This window comes from Neoarius graeffei, chromosome 10 (genome assembly GCF_027579695.1).
Source record: "Neoarius graeffei isolate fNeoGra1 chromosome 10, fNeoGra1.pri, whole genome shotgun sequence".
Taxonomy (NCBI): domain Eukaryota; kingdom Metazoa; phylum Chordata; class Actinopteri; order Siluriformes; family Ariidae; genus Neoarius; species Neoarius graeffei.
In genome coordinates this window covers 52,683,372-52,698,254 of record NC_083578.1, presented here as the reverse complement: position 1 = coordinate 52,698,254, position 14,883 = coordinate 52,683,372, and the positions used below count along the sequence as shown (strand labels likewise).

The 14,883-nt window shown below is 40.7% G+C and overlaps 1 protein-coding gene across 3 annotated transcripts in view; it reads right to left on the bottom strand.

Annotated features, from left to right (window-relative positions):
* Positions 1-1,725: 1,725 nt before the first annotated feature.
* The window catches only part of cep120 (centrosomal protein 120), a 64,879-nt gene continuing 51,721 nt past the window's right edge, over positions 1,726-14,883 (bottom strand). For all 3 annotated transcript variants that reach the window (XM_060931876.1, XM_060931877.1, XM_060931878.1), the window contains 4 exons: positions 7,388-7,510; positions 4,799-4,897; positions 2,360-2,505; positions 1,726-2,187 (listed from right to left, as the gene is read on the bottom strand). In XM_060931876.1, coding sequence (XP_060787859.1) covers positions 1,986-2,187; positions 2,360-2,505; positions 4,799-4,897; positions 7,388-7,510 — 570 coding nt within the window. In that variant the 3' untranslated portion in view covers positions 1,726-1,985. The remainder of the gene's footprint in view (positions 2,188-2,359; positions 2,506-4,798; positions 4,898-7,387; positions 7,511-14,883) is intronic.

Below are 14,883 nucleotides of genomic sequence, written 5' to 3'. Positions count from 1 at the left end.
CATTTGTTGATGTGCCCCAAAAACATCATTTGAGGCCACAAGTTCAAAAACCTCTGCATGAAAGCTATTGAATAAGTCCATGTCAACAGTCTGACCACATAGCACAGTTATAATGCTGAAAGTGTGTGCAAATGCATTTTTGTGTCTAGATAAAGCACAAAATTGCTTTGCACTTTCACGGTCAACATTCATATTTCATTTGCTATTAGCCAATAAAAATGAAACCTGAGAAAATACTCTGAATGTTGACAATAGTTTATATATAAGGAGAAATGTCAATCATAGGCAACATTTGTAATAATGTTATGAGAAATGGATGCTAAAACTTATGAGGAAGAAAGAACATCAAAATAAGTTGACTTAATTTTAGGCTTCCATGAAATACACCTTTGCTGTTGCTTGAGGCATTAATTTATAACCCGATTTGCAGAGCCAGAGGAGCTAGGCCTACAGGAGGCACTCAGCAGCTGTTGTTCCAGAAGTTGGTACAAGGAACGTGTCCAGTGTGAAGAACGGAGATCACGAGATCAAGAACAAAGTTCAGCACTAGGGCTTTCTAATAGGTATGAAGTTGGTCACTGGGTCAGACAGGCATTAATCCTCCAGTTAAGGCTCTCTACATGTGTAGATAGGGCTGTGTCTCTATCAGCTGTGTAAGCTGTTGCTGATTGACTGTCCACCTAAATGCCCAAAACACTATCTGCTCAAACAGTTTCACACAGCAGGACTGCCCTCGAGTGATGCTCTAAACAGCCAGATAAAGTGCATTATGAATTCCATTGGTCACGGCTGGAAATGGACAAGTCTGTGTACACATGTATACAGTACATAGAACCCTAAGTAGAAACAAGAAGCACCATTTATTCTCCAATTACCCTGCAATTGCATGCTGCTTAAGAATGAGAATAGCACATATGATACAAGATTCCATTTGTATTCCGTTTCCTACCATCTTTTCAGTAGATTTGCTCTGCTATTTTGTTGCCATTATCTAAAAGCTGAAAGTTAAAATTTGGCCTCAAGGACAGGCTCAGCCTTCAACAGAATGAGGTAGCTTTGAAAGAATGCATCTCGTATAACACGTGCCATTTTCTCAAGGGCTAAAAATAAATGTCAAATATCACCATATTCAGCTTGAAATGCACACTAGCCTTAATTTACACTATATGGCCAAAAGTTTGTGGACACCTGACTATCACACCCATATGTGCTTTTTGAAGATCCCACTGCAGATTAAGAAGACAAAAATGCAGCAGTTATGAGACAGAGAAACCACAAATGCAAATAATTTTCGTTCTGTAGACTTTCCCATGGCAAAAAATTAAGTAAATAGTCAGCCTTACCTCTGACCATTGCAAAGTGCTGACACTGGAGACTCCTTCCATAAAGAAACACTTAAGCTTCATCGTATTAACAATTATATAACACCTTAAATAACGATCTTTAATTTGTGCATCATTACACTTAGAATATGTGGAACGCCCTCCATACAAGTACCCAGTATCTGAACAATGAGCACAATAAAAAAAGTTGTGATTTGAATTGTTGCCTGTATATTCAAGGATAATTTTATCTAAAGGGCCAGATTAATACTTATACAACTAGGCAAAAGTCAATCATTAACTCATTAGAAATAATTTATTAGACAAAAGACTGGTCTAAAAATATAAAAGCAAAAGTAATAAAATCACATGCCTGAGTCAAATAACAGAATAAAGAGACACATACCTCAAAGAAATTCTATATTTAAAGAATGTGTAATATTTTGTACATCATTTCTTGAAAGATAGTGCCACCTGGTGAAATCCCTCATTCACCAACACCACAGGCACGTGTGTCCCCCAAACACAAACACACACAGAGTATATGGGGAGCCATTAATAATTTCCAATTAATTAAAGTGACTAAAAATAATAATAAAATATTATGGATGCATCATCATTTGGAATGTGACACACATTATTTAGTGTGTGCCAAATGGCAGTTCAGTTTGGAACTCTGTTGGCCATAGCCTCCTGAATCTGCCTATTGAGTTCAGCAATGATACGGTCTTCAGGTGTGTACACACCTGTACGAAGCAGTGTCTCTCTCTCCTCCAACAGGCGACTCAGGTGCTCATCAGCACTCTCATTCAGAGACGTGCTTGCTGGCTCCTTCCATGTTTTCTTCTCATCCTGCTGCTTTAACCTGCACATGATTGACAAGTAATTAATTTATAGAATAAAAACAGCAAACATATATAAAACCCATCTTCAGTCAAACTTTAGTAGATCTTCACATTTCCTGAATTTCACAATGTACTTTGCAATTGCCATTTTGGCTTAGGTTGTTTATTTTGGGTGGCAGAGGCAGCTTTTACCTGTTCAGCTCATTGCGGATGTCCTGGAGCTCATGTTTCTCATTCTTGACAGCTTCCTTCTCCTCAGCTGCCAGATACCGTAGCCTCATGTGTTCCAGTTCTTGCTGCTGCTTCTTCAGCCGCATCATGGCATTCTCCTGTTCTCTCTGGAAAGAAAGGGGGGAAAGAAAAAAAAAGAGAAAGGAAAAGGAGATTCAGCACCACCTACTTGCATCCATAGAGAGAAAAATAAATGAAAAATAGGAAGGAATCTATTGCCAAATTCCCCTTGGGGACTCAAAGTCCATGCATTCATCTCTATCCAATATCCATCATCATTTTAATAACATAGCGACACACTGCATTCTACCTAGAATTGATAAAGATTTAAATTAGTGAGGGACATGATTAGCTAATTACCTTGTAGAAATAGCACACTCCCAATTGTCATTTAATTGAATCTGACCTTCAGAACTGGCAAGCTGAGGAGAAACTGCTGAAATCTGAGTTTAAATGTGATTCTGTATTATCATTAAGAAACCACAAATCAATATTCTGGACCGTTTGTTGACAGAAGAAAGCCTGTGTGAAAATTTAACGAGCTATTCCATAACAGCTGGCTTAATGACCAATTTTATCACTGAACAGATATGTTTAATCTAATTTAATTTTGTCTTTTCATGGAGCATTAGAGGCCAATAATACATTTTCAAGAACCTAAACTGCAAGAAAAACAAACCCACCAAGACATGGTCATAGCATATAAAGTCAAAGAAATGAAGAAAAACAATGAAATAATTATCCTGGAGATTTTCTTAAGGTCCTCAGGGCTTAAGTGTTTCCTCTGCTACCTGTGGTTAATGGCTCAACTAAATATTTCCAGAGGCCTAAACTGACAGTAAAAAGGTGTGTGGCAGCAGGATGGCCTAACTAACCATTGTAGGACCTTGACAAATTGTGTACACAAACATATTTTGGGTTGCCTTGACCTGGAGGTGACAGAGGAGTAAAAAAGGAACGGAGTGACCAATGAATGACTTGCGGCTTTCCTCCAGAGGGGGTCAGACAGCGGACTCGTTTGACCGGCGAAGGCTTCCAGACTACAGCTCAATTGCAGTTTTCTGCTGAAGACTGAGCTGACAAGACCAGGACAAGCACCTGGGGGATTTATGGCTTCAGTTTTCCCAGCTCTTCAAATCGACAAAATAAATGCTAAAGTTATTTTTTTAAAAGTTAGGACCTGTCAGGTTAGCAGCTAAAGACAGAAGATATTCCCCAAGTGGGTGAGAAATATGCATTTAGGCTAACAATGATAAACATTTTTAATAGTGTCTAATGAAATCTGTCATGTATTTCACTATGCCCTACAAATAATACTATATTAACAATATTTCTCCAAGCCAAGGAGTTTCTAGACATGGGCTAAACTGACTTGTTAAAAATTATATGGGAATATTGAGATTAATTCAACACAGGTGTAAATATAAGCATCACATCTTCATATATTGATCTTTCAACAATCGAATTAAATATTCAACTGGTTACTGTGCAGGCTAATCCTTAGCATAATACAACTCTGATTTATAGCTCCCTTTCATATTAAGTTATACATCCCTTTGTGCATCATAAATCAACCAATGTTTTCTTAACATATATCTGGCACTTAAAGAGAAGAAAGAAAAAGTGGCAGGGGGAAAAGACAACTCAGACTTTCCAGCTGGACTCTGTCTTTAACAGTTATTAGTAAGGCCTGATAAGCTCTTTGCGTCTACTCTGTTTACATTGGTATTAGTCTTTACAGGGTTCACTTGAGAAGGAGTTCAATGTTTCAAAGCAAACACCACAAGCTAGAGGCAGCCTTACTGATTCTCAGTGCACCATGCAGAAGTTTTCTTCAACCCTGGAAAATTATAAATTTACTTCTGGCAGGAACTGCACGAAGAAAAAGCACATTTGTCTTGAGCTGGCTTTGCCTACCATGCACAACTACTTATGTGAGATACAACATACCTCACTTTCTTTTGCTTTAATCTATGGTGATGATGGAGACACAGTATATACAAAAAAGTGCTTCCAAATTGTGTGTTTTACAATAATTGTCTACCATGGGGACATTTTACATACAAGGTGGAAAATGTGTAGGTACAAGACTATATACAACTATACAATAATTATTACCATAAACATTGGTCAAGCAAATGTCATTGCAATATACAACATACTATATAGTTCTCTCTTTTTATTCTGGTTGTTTCAGACCCGAGTGTCTAGTTGCATTTTCAATGCTAACAGCAACTTAATGACTGGGATTTTCTACTTAGTTTTCACTGAATGACAAGAAACAAGATCAAGTCAAGAACCAGAAAGAAATGGTTATTATAATAAGATTTATCACTAAATGTAAAGTTACATCTTCAAAACTAAGAGCCACATGGGATTAGAGCATTTAAAATGGCTTACCTGCTTAAATCTCGCCAGTTCTTTTAGAGCACGCCCCCACTGCTGCTTGTAATGCAGTTTAGATTTTGTTGTTGATTCTAATTTTCGCTCCAGTTCAGCCTTTGGATTGACAAAGCCACCAACAGTTTTAGAAAGTTGCCCCCAAAAAATGGTTTTAAAAAAGAATTTAAAAAATAAATTATATATATATATATATATATATATATATATATATATATATATATATATATATATATATATATATCACACACACATATATACACACATTTTATATATATATATATATATATATGTATGTGTGTGTGTGTGTGTGTGTATATATATATATCACACACACACACACACATATATATATATATATATATATATATCACACACACACACACACACACACACACACACAATTTCCGCTATGTACAATTGGCTGCGGCGGGCCGCCGCACCTTGATTTTTGCCACCGCACCTTCAGGAATTCCTGAAGGGGGGCCGTGGCCCGGGTAACTTTCTGAAAATTATTTTTGAAAATTATTAAAAAAAAAAAATAGGCTAAACCAATATTTTTTGACGTTGAGCGGACTCGAGCCTGGCATGAACCGCTCCGACGCGCTATAATGACACCAATCTATCACCAGCCAATCAGGAGACTTAATCAAACGCATCTCCCGCCCACTTGTGTCCGCGTCTGAGACATTGAATTTTCACAGAAGGAGGGAAGAAGTTGACTGAGGTAAGACTGATAAATTAACGAATGAACAAGACAGGAATTTCAACATATAGGGCTTAAGTTTGTCACTGTTAAATAAGCACTGCTTGTACAGTAGCGTTATGTCGTTACAACGTTGACCCACTTTTGACGTGCCGAGTACCGACTGTAGCCGCTAACATGCTAATTAGCTTGCTGTCAAAATTGCAAAGACCTTAAATTGCTCTGTGTAAATTAGAAAATGGTGCAACTTCCTCTGTAGCCGTCAACTCAACTTGTCTTGAGTTTTGAGCCAATCACAACAGGGCAGCACTGTGGCCTGAGGTAAAACATGATAGTTTTAGTTTGTTTAAATTACAAAAATGAGTACACCCAATGACTGTCTCATATACTCTTCATATACTCATACTGTAAGTAATGCAATAAAACTAATCTTTAAAAGTGGTATTTACTCAAAATGTTTGCATAGAATGAACTTTCGGGTTAACAGTGTAATAGTGTTGCAGTGTTCTGCAAATTTGCAATTTAATATTTCAGATCTTGAGACATGAAAGTGCTATTTTAAAAAATAAAAGGTCAGAAATGTTTTCTTTGTCGTCTATTTAGTTCATTTTATTTCCTCAATAAATTTTCCTTGATTGAGAAATCGGTCTGGGCTCTTATGGGTTAATCAGTAGCCTGCATGCTAGTATATGTTCCATTTACAGTCAAACATTTTGATGGACTCCAGGCTCAATTCTGATTAATCACAAATCTGCGTAGTAGTACAGTCTGAAGATGCTCTTGCACATTTGGTGTCAATTGAACAAAAATTACGGGAGGATATAGGTTTAAGTTTTACAATTTTTGAAGTGAGTGATGGATTGATAAGTTTAGATGTGTTCAATATTTTCTTATCTTCAGACATAATATTGTAGAGGTTTCTTTACCTGCTTGATAGTTTTGACCAGGACTCCAATCTTCCTCAGAAGAGTCTTTAGTCCTTAAATTAAATTCATTATAGACATGAACTTAAAATCATTGTTTTATTTTATGGCCTCGGTGCCCTGGCTTTTAGCCTTCGTGCCCTCGGCATCAGCAGAGCGTTTGTTTTCCACACTTCATCGACTGAAATCATACCTCCGATCCACAATGACACAAGAGACTGAATGACTTGATGAACTGCCATATTCACCGTGACATTCTGGAACAAAGCGACATGACAACCATCGCAAAGGAGTTCGTGCAGGCCAATGACAGACGCAGGCAGGCCTTTGGGAAGTTTTAAGGGCAAGTCATTGGTTACTTCTATTAGCACCGCTTCCTCTGTTTTCAATGTTTCTATACTGCATTGGTACTGATACAAGCAAGTTGTTTAAGTTGAGTTAGCCTACTACCGAGGTGCTTTTGTTGTGTACTGTTGGCTGTTTTAGCATTTTATTCTGCGCAGTTATGTGCTGGCATGTTGCGGGCTAAAGTCATGACCGATGGATTAATCTATGTATAGCCTTCTGTGCTGTTGGCTGTTTTTATCCTCGTACTGGGGTGGGACGTCTGAGCGCAGGTCTTGCCACCGCACCTTCAAACATTTTCTAGGGGAAACACTGTGTGTGTGTGTGTGTGTGTGTGTGTGTGTGTGTACCTTACAATCACATCTCTACAATCTCTTTAATGCAACTAGACACAATATAAAATAGCTATTCAGTAAATCCCTGCCTATATAAAATATCTATAAACAAAGTTATGAATGCATATAAAATAATATTTTGTGTTCCTTAAAATAAAGTTCCCAATCCAGTGTTTTCAGATCAAGACAATTATTTTGGACATTCATACTAAAAGAAAACTTCATTACATAATGGTTATCTAAATGCTAGTTAATATTTCAGTTTGTATCATTTACTAACCTTCTCTAATCGTAGCAAGTTGATCTCCGACTGTAAGTGAATTTCGGGCCGAGCGTTCTGCTGATCACGATAATGTTGAAATTCTTTTTCTAGGAGTTTGTACTTCTTTTCAGCATCTATTACCTTTTGATAGAGAAACACACAGAACGTGAATAAAGACCAATCAATTGTTTAAGGTCCATATATGGCAGTGACTAGTGACTAAATTTGACTAAAACATTTGAGATAAGTTAAACACAATCAAAAATCGATCATTTTATATGGAAACTGGCATGAATTTTACTAATGAAAAAAGCTGAAAATACAGAGCCTCAAGCACATATACTCAGGTGGAAAATGAGTTAATCAATGGATCATCACACTGGCACTAAATATTGCTCAGCTACTGAATATTACTGTACCTATTGACAGTAAAGCTAGTAGTGATAATTTTGTATGTGTAATTTAAAACAGAATTAAGATGCTTTCTTAAAAAAATCATGCATATAATCTGCATAGCAGATTAACTATTTTTACTTACAGCTTAACACTTCATTGCAAACAAAAGCCCATCACTCAACTAATGAGGTACTGCTCCAAAAAACACTCAAGAGGCGCAAGACTTCAAGGCTGTTAGACAGCATCCAATGTAACTAAATTCCAGTGAGCTTTCCCCATTCCAATCTTCCCTTTCTGATACAAGCCAGACACCAAAAAACCTAACACACACGCACACACGGCGAAGAGTGTCCAGCAGAATAGGCAGCGAGAATTCTGGCCTAATAAACTGGTTACTGTGTGCTGACACAGGACAAATGTATGTTTACACGTTCCTGACACGGGAGGGAAGACAAGATATAGAGTAATGTGCCAACCTCAGCCGAGGATCTCTCATCATAAAGGCCGTTCTCCTTTTCGCATGTCAGAAACCTACTTTGGTTGATTTGTTAGATCCAGGGCCAGTCCAGATGTTTTGGGGGAAAGAAATGAGACGGCAGACTGAACTATTTCAGTAGGTGGGCTGTCTGCGCAAAGCATGACGCGAGTCTGGTTAAGACATGAAGCATTTGTCTGCTAAAAAAAGCCCTGAGAAATACGGTCATTTAACCCCCCCCACACACACACACTGTCTGGCACAAGTCAAGTTTGGAGGTTTTAAAAAGTCTTTTTCAAGTTGGTCAGATGATTATATCAATGATAAAATGTGTTCAAGTAAATCCTGCATGTAACATTCAAAATTATTAAAATAGAAAGCCAGAGTTTCCCCTCATGCTGCCAGGAGTCTGTCTGCCATTTTTTTTTTCACTAGTTCTCACTGAAAAAAGTTCTTAAATTTCCCATTTTAAAGCAGCAGTACATAACATTGAGACCTCTGATAGAAACAGGTTATTTAAAGTAAGGCCCCAGGCTAAACTGCAGGGAGCTCGGAGGAGGTCTGGCCCCCAGACATGCGGCATGCATGGCCCACCGGCGTGCGGACACGCCCTGATGCCCATGAACCAGACCCCCAGCTTTGGGCAATTAACATGGGTAGATGGAGCTCGTTAACCTGGGAAGGCAGTTCGTCTAGGGGAAGGGAAACCCTGATTCAAAAACCTCCGCTGCCTTGAAGCTATATCCAATCTTGGAAAAGGCTATGGAAGTAAATCCAGACAGAGAATCTGGAGTTCGTAAGGCTGTCAAACTCTGACATCCTTCCGGCAACTCCTGCAGCCAAACCGTTGCCAAGTGTCATGACTCACGTTCCCTTGGATCATGTCGGAGAGGCCGAGAGGGGGGTCCTGTTGTGTTGTTTTCTTCTTGGGCTGCGCAGAGCCTCCATACACCCACCCAGGCCAGCGCTCTGGAGAGGCCACTCCAGTCTCCCCCATTCCTGGGGGTGAGAAACAAACCGGAAGACAGCAGTTATGGGTGATAGGTCCTTGCTAAATTGACAGAACGGGACGCCACGGATTGCCTTCGACAGTGGGAAGGATCCTCAAAATCCTACTGGTCAGCTACCGCCCACTTCGAGCCGGGTAGCCCCCAGACAGTTCGGTGCTGACCCATCACGATCTGCCTGCTCCATTGGGTGCTTGGAGCTTAGAGTTTTACTTGACAAGTGGATTGTATGCCACGCACCAGACAATCAAGTAAGAAAAGAAAGGAGAAAACAAAAAGACCCCAGCCACCTGCATTGGAAGCTGGAACGTACGAACCATGCGCACCGGTCTGTCCGATGACCTAAGGGACATAGAAGACATTCAAAAGACCACAGTGATTGATCATGAGCTACTCAGGCTGAACATTGACATACGGTAGCTGCCTTGCAAGAAACACGACTTCCTGACAATGGGTCCCTTAAGGAGGATTCCTACATGTTCTTTTGGCAGGGGAAAGCAAGGGAAAAACCCAGAGAACACGGAGTTGGCTTTGCCGTCAAGAATACTATGCTGCTCATGACAGAACCACCAACAGGTAGCACAGAAAAGATCATTACCTTATGCCTTTCCACACGTGAAGGCCCTGCTAACCTTTTGTGTGTTTACGCGCCGACTTAACAGGCCACATCTGAAGTTAAAGACCAGTTTTATGAGCAACTAGACAGTGCTGTAAACAAAATCCCAGCATCAGAGCACATTTTCATCCTCGGAGACTTCAATGCTAGGGTGGGCACAGACCATGAGTCCTGGCAGAATGTGCTGGGTCACCATGGGATTGGCAAAATGAATGATAACAGGCAAAGGCTCCTAGAGCTTTGCTGTTACCATAACCTTTGTGTAACAAATACCTTCTTCCAGAACAAATCCTATATCCTTTTACCCTCAAGGATTTAAAAAAAAAAAAAATCCTGGCAACACCCCAGATCCCAACACTGGCACCAGTTGGACCTAGTTATCACACGACGTACTTCCTTAAAAACAGTGTCTGCAACACAAGAGCATACCACAATGCAGACTGCGACACTGACCACCCTTTTGTTGCCTCAAGGATAAAAATAAGGCCCAAGAAGTTGTACCACATGAAGGAAGGCCAGCCAAGAATCAATGTCAGCAAGACCTCCTTACCAGACCAAAACCAGGAGTTTCTAGAGCGCCTCAAAGAAACTCTGAACAACGATCAAATGCAGGACGCAGAGCACAGGTGGGAGTCACTCCGTAACACCATCCATAGCGCAGCCGTTCAGACCTATGGAAAGAAGGAGCAAAAGAACACAGACTGGTTCGAAGCACACATCTCTGTGTTGGAACCTATCATGGATATGAAACGCAAAGCACTGCTCAGCTACAAGCAAAACCCCAGCAGTCAGAACTTACAAGCATTAAAAGTTGCTCGACATGAAGCCCAGCAAACCTCATGCCGCTGCGCAAACAACTACTGGCTCCTGTTGTCAGAACATATCCAGCTTGCATCTGACACCGGCAACATCAGGAAAATGTATGAGGGCATCAAACAAGCAACTGGCAAACTAATTAAAAAAGGGTGCACCCCTTAAAGCAAAAGGCAGGAAGAGATCATTACTGACAAAGATAAGCAAATGGCATGTTGGGTGGTACACCACCTGGATCTTTACTCAACAGAAAACTCAGTCTTTCAAGACACACTAGACAACACTGAAGACCTGTTATTGTAGAGCTGGATGCTGAACCTACCATAGAAGAGTTGAGTAAAGCCACTGACTCCATGCCAAGCTGGAAAGCACCAGGTGAAGACAATATTCCAGCTGAGATTATTAAGAGTGGTAAACCTGTCCTGCTAAAACCATTACATGAGCTATTATGTCTTTGCTGGAAAGAGGGCAAAGTACCAGTCAGTCAGTCAGTCAGTCAGTCAGTCAGTCAGTCAGTCAGTCAGTCAGTCAGTCAATGTGTAACTCTAAGATCATCACTCTGTACAAGAATAAGGGAGATCGCAGTGATTGCAATAGCTATAGAGGCATCTCCCTACTAAGCATCATGGGAAAAGTCTTCGCCAAAGTGGTCCTTACCCGGCTTCAAGTATTGTCTGACCGGGTTTACCCGGAATCCCAATGCGGGTTTCGTGCCAATAGATCCACAACAGATATGATTTTTTCTGTACATCAGCTCCAAGAGAAGTGCCGCGAGCAGCAGAGGCCATTATACAGTGGTGCTTGAAAGTTTGTGAACCCTTTAGAATTTTCTATATTTCTGCATAAATATGACCTAAAACATCAGATTTTCACACAAGTCCTAAAAGTAGATAAACAGAACCCAGTTAAACAAATGAGACAAGAATATTATACTTGGTCATTTATTTATTGAGGAAAATGATCCAATATTACATATCTGTGAGTGGCAAAAGTATGTGAACCTCTAGGATTAGCAGTTAATTTGAAGGTGAAATTAGAGTCAGGTGTTTTCAATCAGTGGGATGACAATCAGGTGTGAGTGGGCACCCTGTTTTATTTAAAGAACAGGGATCTATCAAAGTCTGATCTTCACAACACATGTTTGTGGAAGTGTGTCATGGCATGAACAAAGGAGATTTCTGAGGACCTCAGAAAAAGCGTTGTTGATGCTCATCAGGCTGGAAAAGGTTACAAAACCATCTCTAAAGAGTTTGGACTCCACCAATCCACAGTCAGACAGACTGGGTACGAATGGAGGAAATTCAAGACCATTGTTACCCCTCCCCAGGAGTGGTCGACCAACAAAGATCACTCCAAGAGCAAGGTGTATAATAGTCAGTGATGTCACAAAGGACCCCAGGGTAACTTCTAAGCAACTGAAGGCTTCTCTCACATTGGCTAATGTTAATGTTCATGAGTCCACCATTAGGAGAACACTGAACAACAATGGTGTGCATGGCAGAGTTGCAAGAAGAAAACCACTGCTCCAAAAAGAACATTGCTGCTCGTCTGCAGTTTACTAAAGATCACGTGGACAAGCCAGGAGGTTATTGGAAAAATGTTTTGTGGACAGATGAGACCAAAATAGAACTTTTTGGTTTAAATGAGAAGCATTATGTTTGGAGAAAAGAAAACCCCGCATTCCAGCATAAGAACCTTATCCCATCTGTGAAACATGGTGGTGGTATCATCATGGTTTGGGCCTGTTTTGCTGCATCTGGGCCAGGACGGCTTGCTGTCATTGATAGAACAATGAATTCTGAATTATACCAACGAATTCTAAAGGAAAATGTCAGGACATCTGTCCATGAACTGAATCTCAAGAGAAGGTGGGTCATGCAGCAAGACAACGACCCTAAGCACACAAGTTGTTCTACCAAAGAATGGTTAAAGAAGAATAAAGTTAATGTTTTGGAATGGCCAAGTCAACATCCTGACCTTAATCCAATCGAAATGTTGTGGAAGGACCTGAAGCAAGCAGTTCATGTGAGGAAACCCACCAACATCCCAGAACATCCCATAAAACATACTGGGAACATGAGCTAGGTCTTTGCTTAAGCTATAGCCCCTTTTACACAGCCTGTTCAAGGCAGGAATCATAGCGGAGCTCCAGCAGAGCACCATACCTAAGAAAAAATGGTAAACCCATCGAGTTGATTTTTTGTGGTTTGTCCGTGTACCACCAGTCATACACACCGCCTAGTGGTCAGTGTTAGTAATTACCAGTCATACACACCGCCTCGTGGCCAGTGCTAGCCAGTAAAGAAATAAAAGAAAAGAGACTGGCTATAAGAAAATTCTACAACCCAGAAACAGATGGGAGCTCCACTTTTAGGCAGTGCCTAAATCTATATATTATGCCTTTATTCTGCCTCATGTTCCGTATAAAATGTCAGAATGCGGAACAGAGGCCTGTATCGTTCTGCCTCTGAGCTGGAATCAATGTCCGTGTGAAGAGGACAGGCAGCATGGCAGAACAGCGGTGTGGCATTTTTTTTAAAAACACTGACATTCTTCTTTCGGAGACCAGAGTGAATTCAAAATGTCACCATCTATGGTGTCTAAAGCTGCTTTTACATGGGCAGCAGGAACAAGTTGTGCCCACTTTCCTTCGTATTTACAGGCTCACTCTCCATCAGTGGCAAACTGGAGGTTAGACAGGTAAACACAAAAGTACGCATGCGCAAATCAGTGATTAGAAGCTTGTTTCTGAACTTGTTTTACTGTCCTCTCACTGCTCGTTTCTGTTTAAACACTTGATTCGATGGTAAAATCAGGTCATTGTGGCCTGATTTCTCCAAATCCAACCAGGTATTTGCATCTCCCCACAACTGGATGAGGGTAAGAACTTCTTTAGTCCAGTTATCACTACAATTGGATTGGGAATTGCTTGACTCCATCGTTTAAAGGCAGGAGAAGTTTGACAAAGAAAAGCACTTGAGAAGAACTGACCACTGAATTTTCTGTGACACAGTCTTGTCCATATGATAAATGACCCAGATGAACACAACTGCGCACGTGTAAGCCCTCCTACTTGCCATCGATTGTGTTTAGACAGTAAGTGGGAACATATTGCACCCAGAACAAGATATTCCAGAACAAGTTGCACCACCTCGTAAAGTGAAGCAATTTGCACCCACCAGTGTCAAATTGTTCAGGAAAAATGGGCAAGTGTAAGGATCTGAGTGACTTTGACAAGGGCCAAATTGTGATGGCTAGATGACTGGATCTAAGCGTCTCCAAAATCTTGTAGGGTGTTCCTGGTATGCAGTGGTTAGTACCCACCAAAAAGTGGTCCAAGGAAGGACAACCGGTGAACCAGCAACAGGGTCATGGATGTCGAAAGCTCACTGATTCGCATGGGGCACAAAGACTAGCCCATATGGTCCAATCCCAGAGAAGAACTACTGTAGCACAAACTTGTGAAAAAGTTAAATGCTGACACCTTTCTGTTTTAGCCAGCATTAACTTGATGACATCACTCCTAGTGTTTTCCCAGTGATTTGACACGTTGTTAAAATGGTGAACCGGTTCAAAATTAAACATTTTATTAACTTGCTTTGTTTGTTTGTTTGTGTGTGTAATAAAAAGAACATTAAAAGGATGGTGCAAAAGACATGAAGTTTATCTTCATGTGGGGGGGGGGGGGGGGGGGGGGGCATGCAAGTTAATCAAAAATTTTAATTTTGAACCGGTTTGCCATTTTGACAACGCACAGCTAGTCAGCGGGAAAACAGTGGAAGTGAAGATATTGGAAAATATGTTACTCAACGTACCAGATGTAGTTTGTATGAAAAATACGAGTGGCATATTTCCCAGTAAAACATTGGGATATACACACAAATACATACACTCATTTTATATGTGCTGTCAAAATTAACACATTAATCATTGCGATTAACTTAAAAGATTTACTCATCTCATTTTCATCCTCTTATCCGGGGCCAGGTCGTGGAGGCAGCAGTATGAGCATGGAAGCCCAAACTTCCCTCTCCCCAGACACCTTGGCCAGCTCCTTGGGAAGAACACCGAGGCGTTCCCAGGCCAGCCAAGAGACATAGTCCCTCCAGCGTGTCCTGGGTCTTCCCTGGGGCCTCCTCCCAAGAGGACATGCCTGGAACACCTCCCCAGGGAGGCGTCCAAGAGGCATCCGAAAGAGATGCCCGAG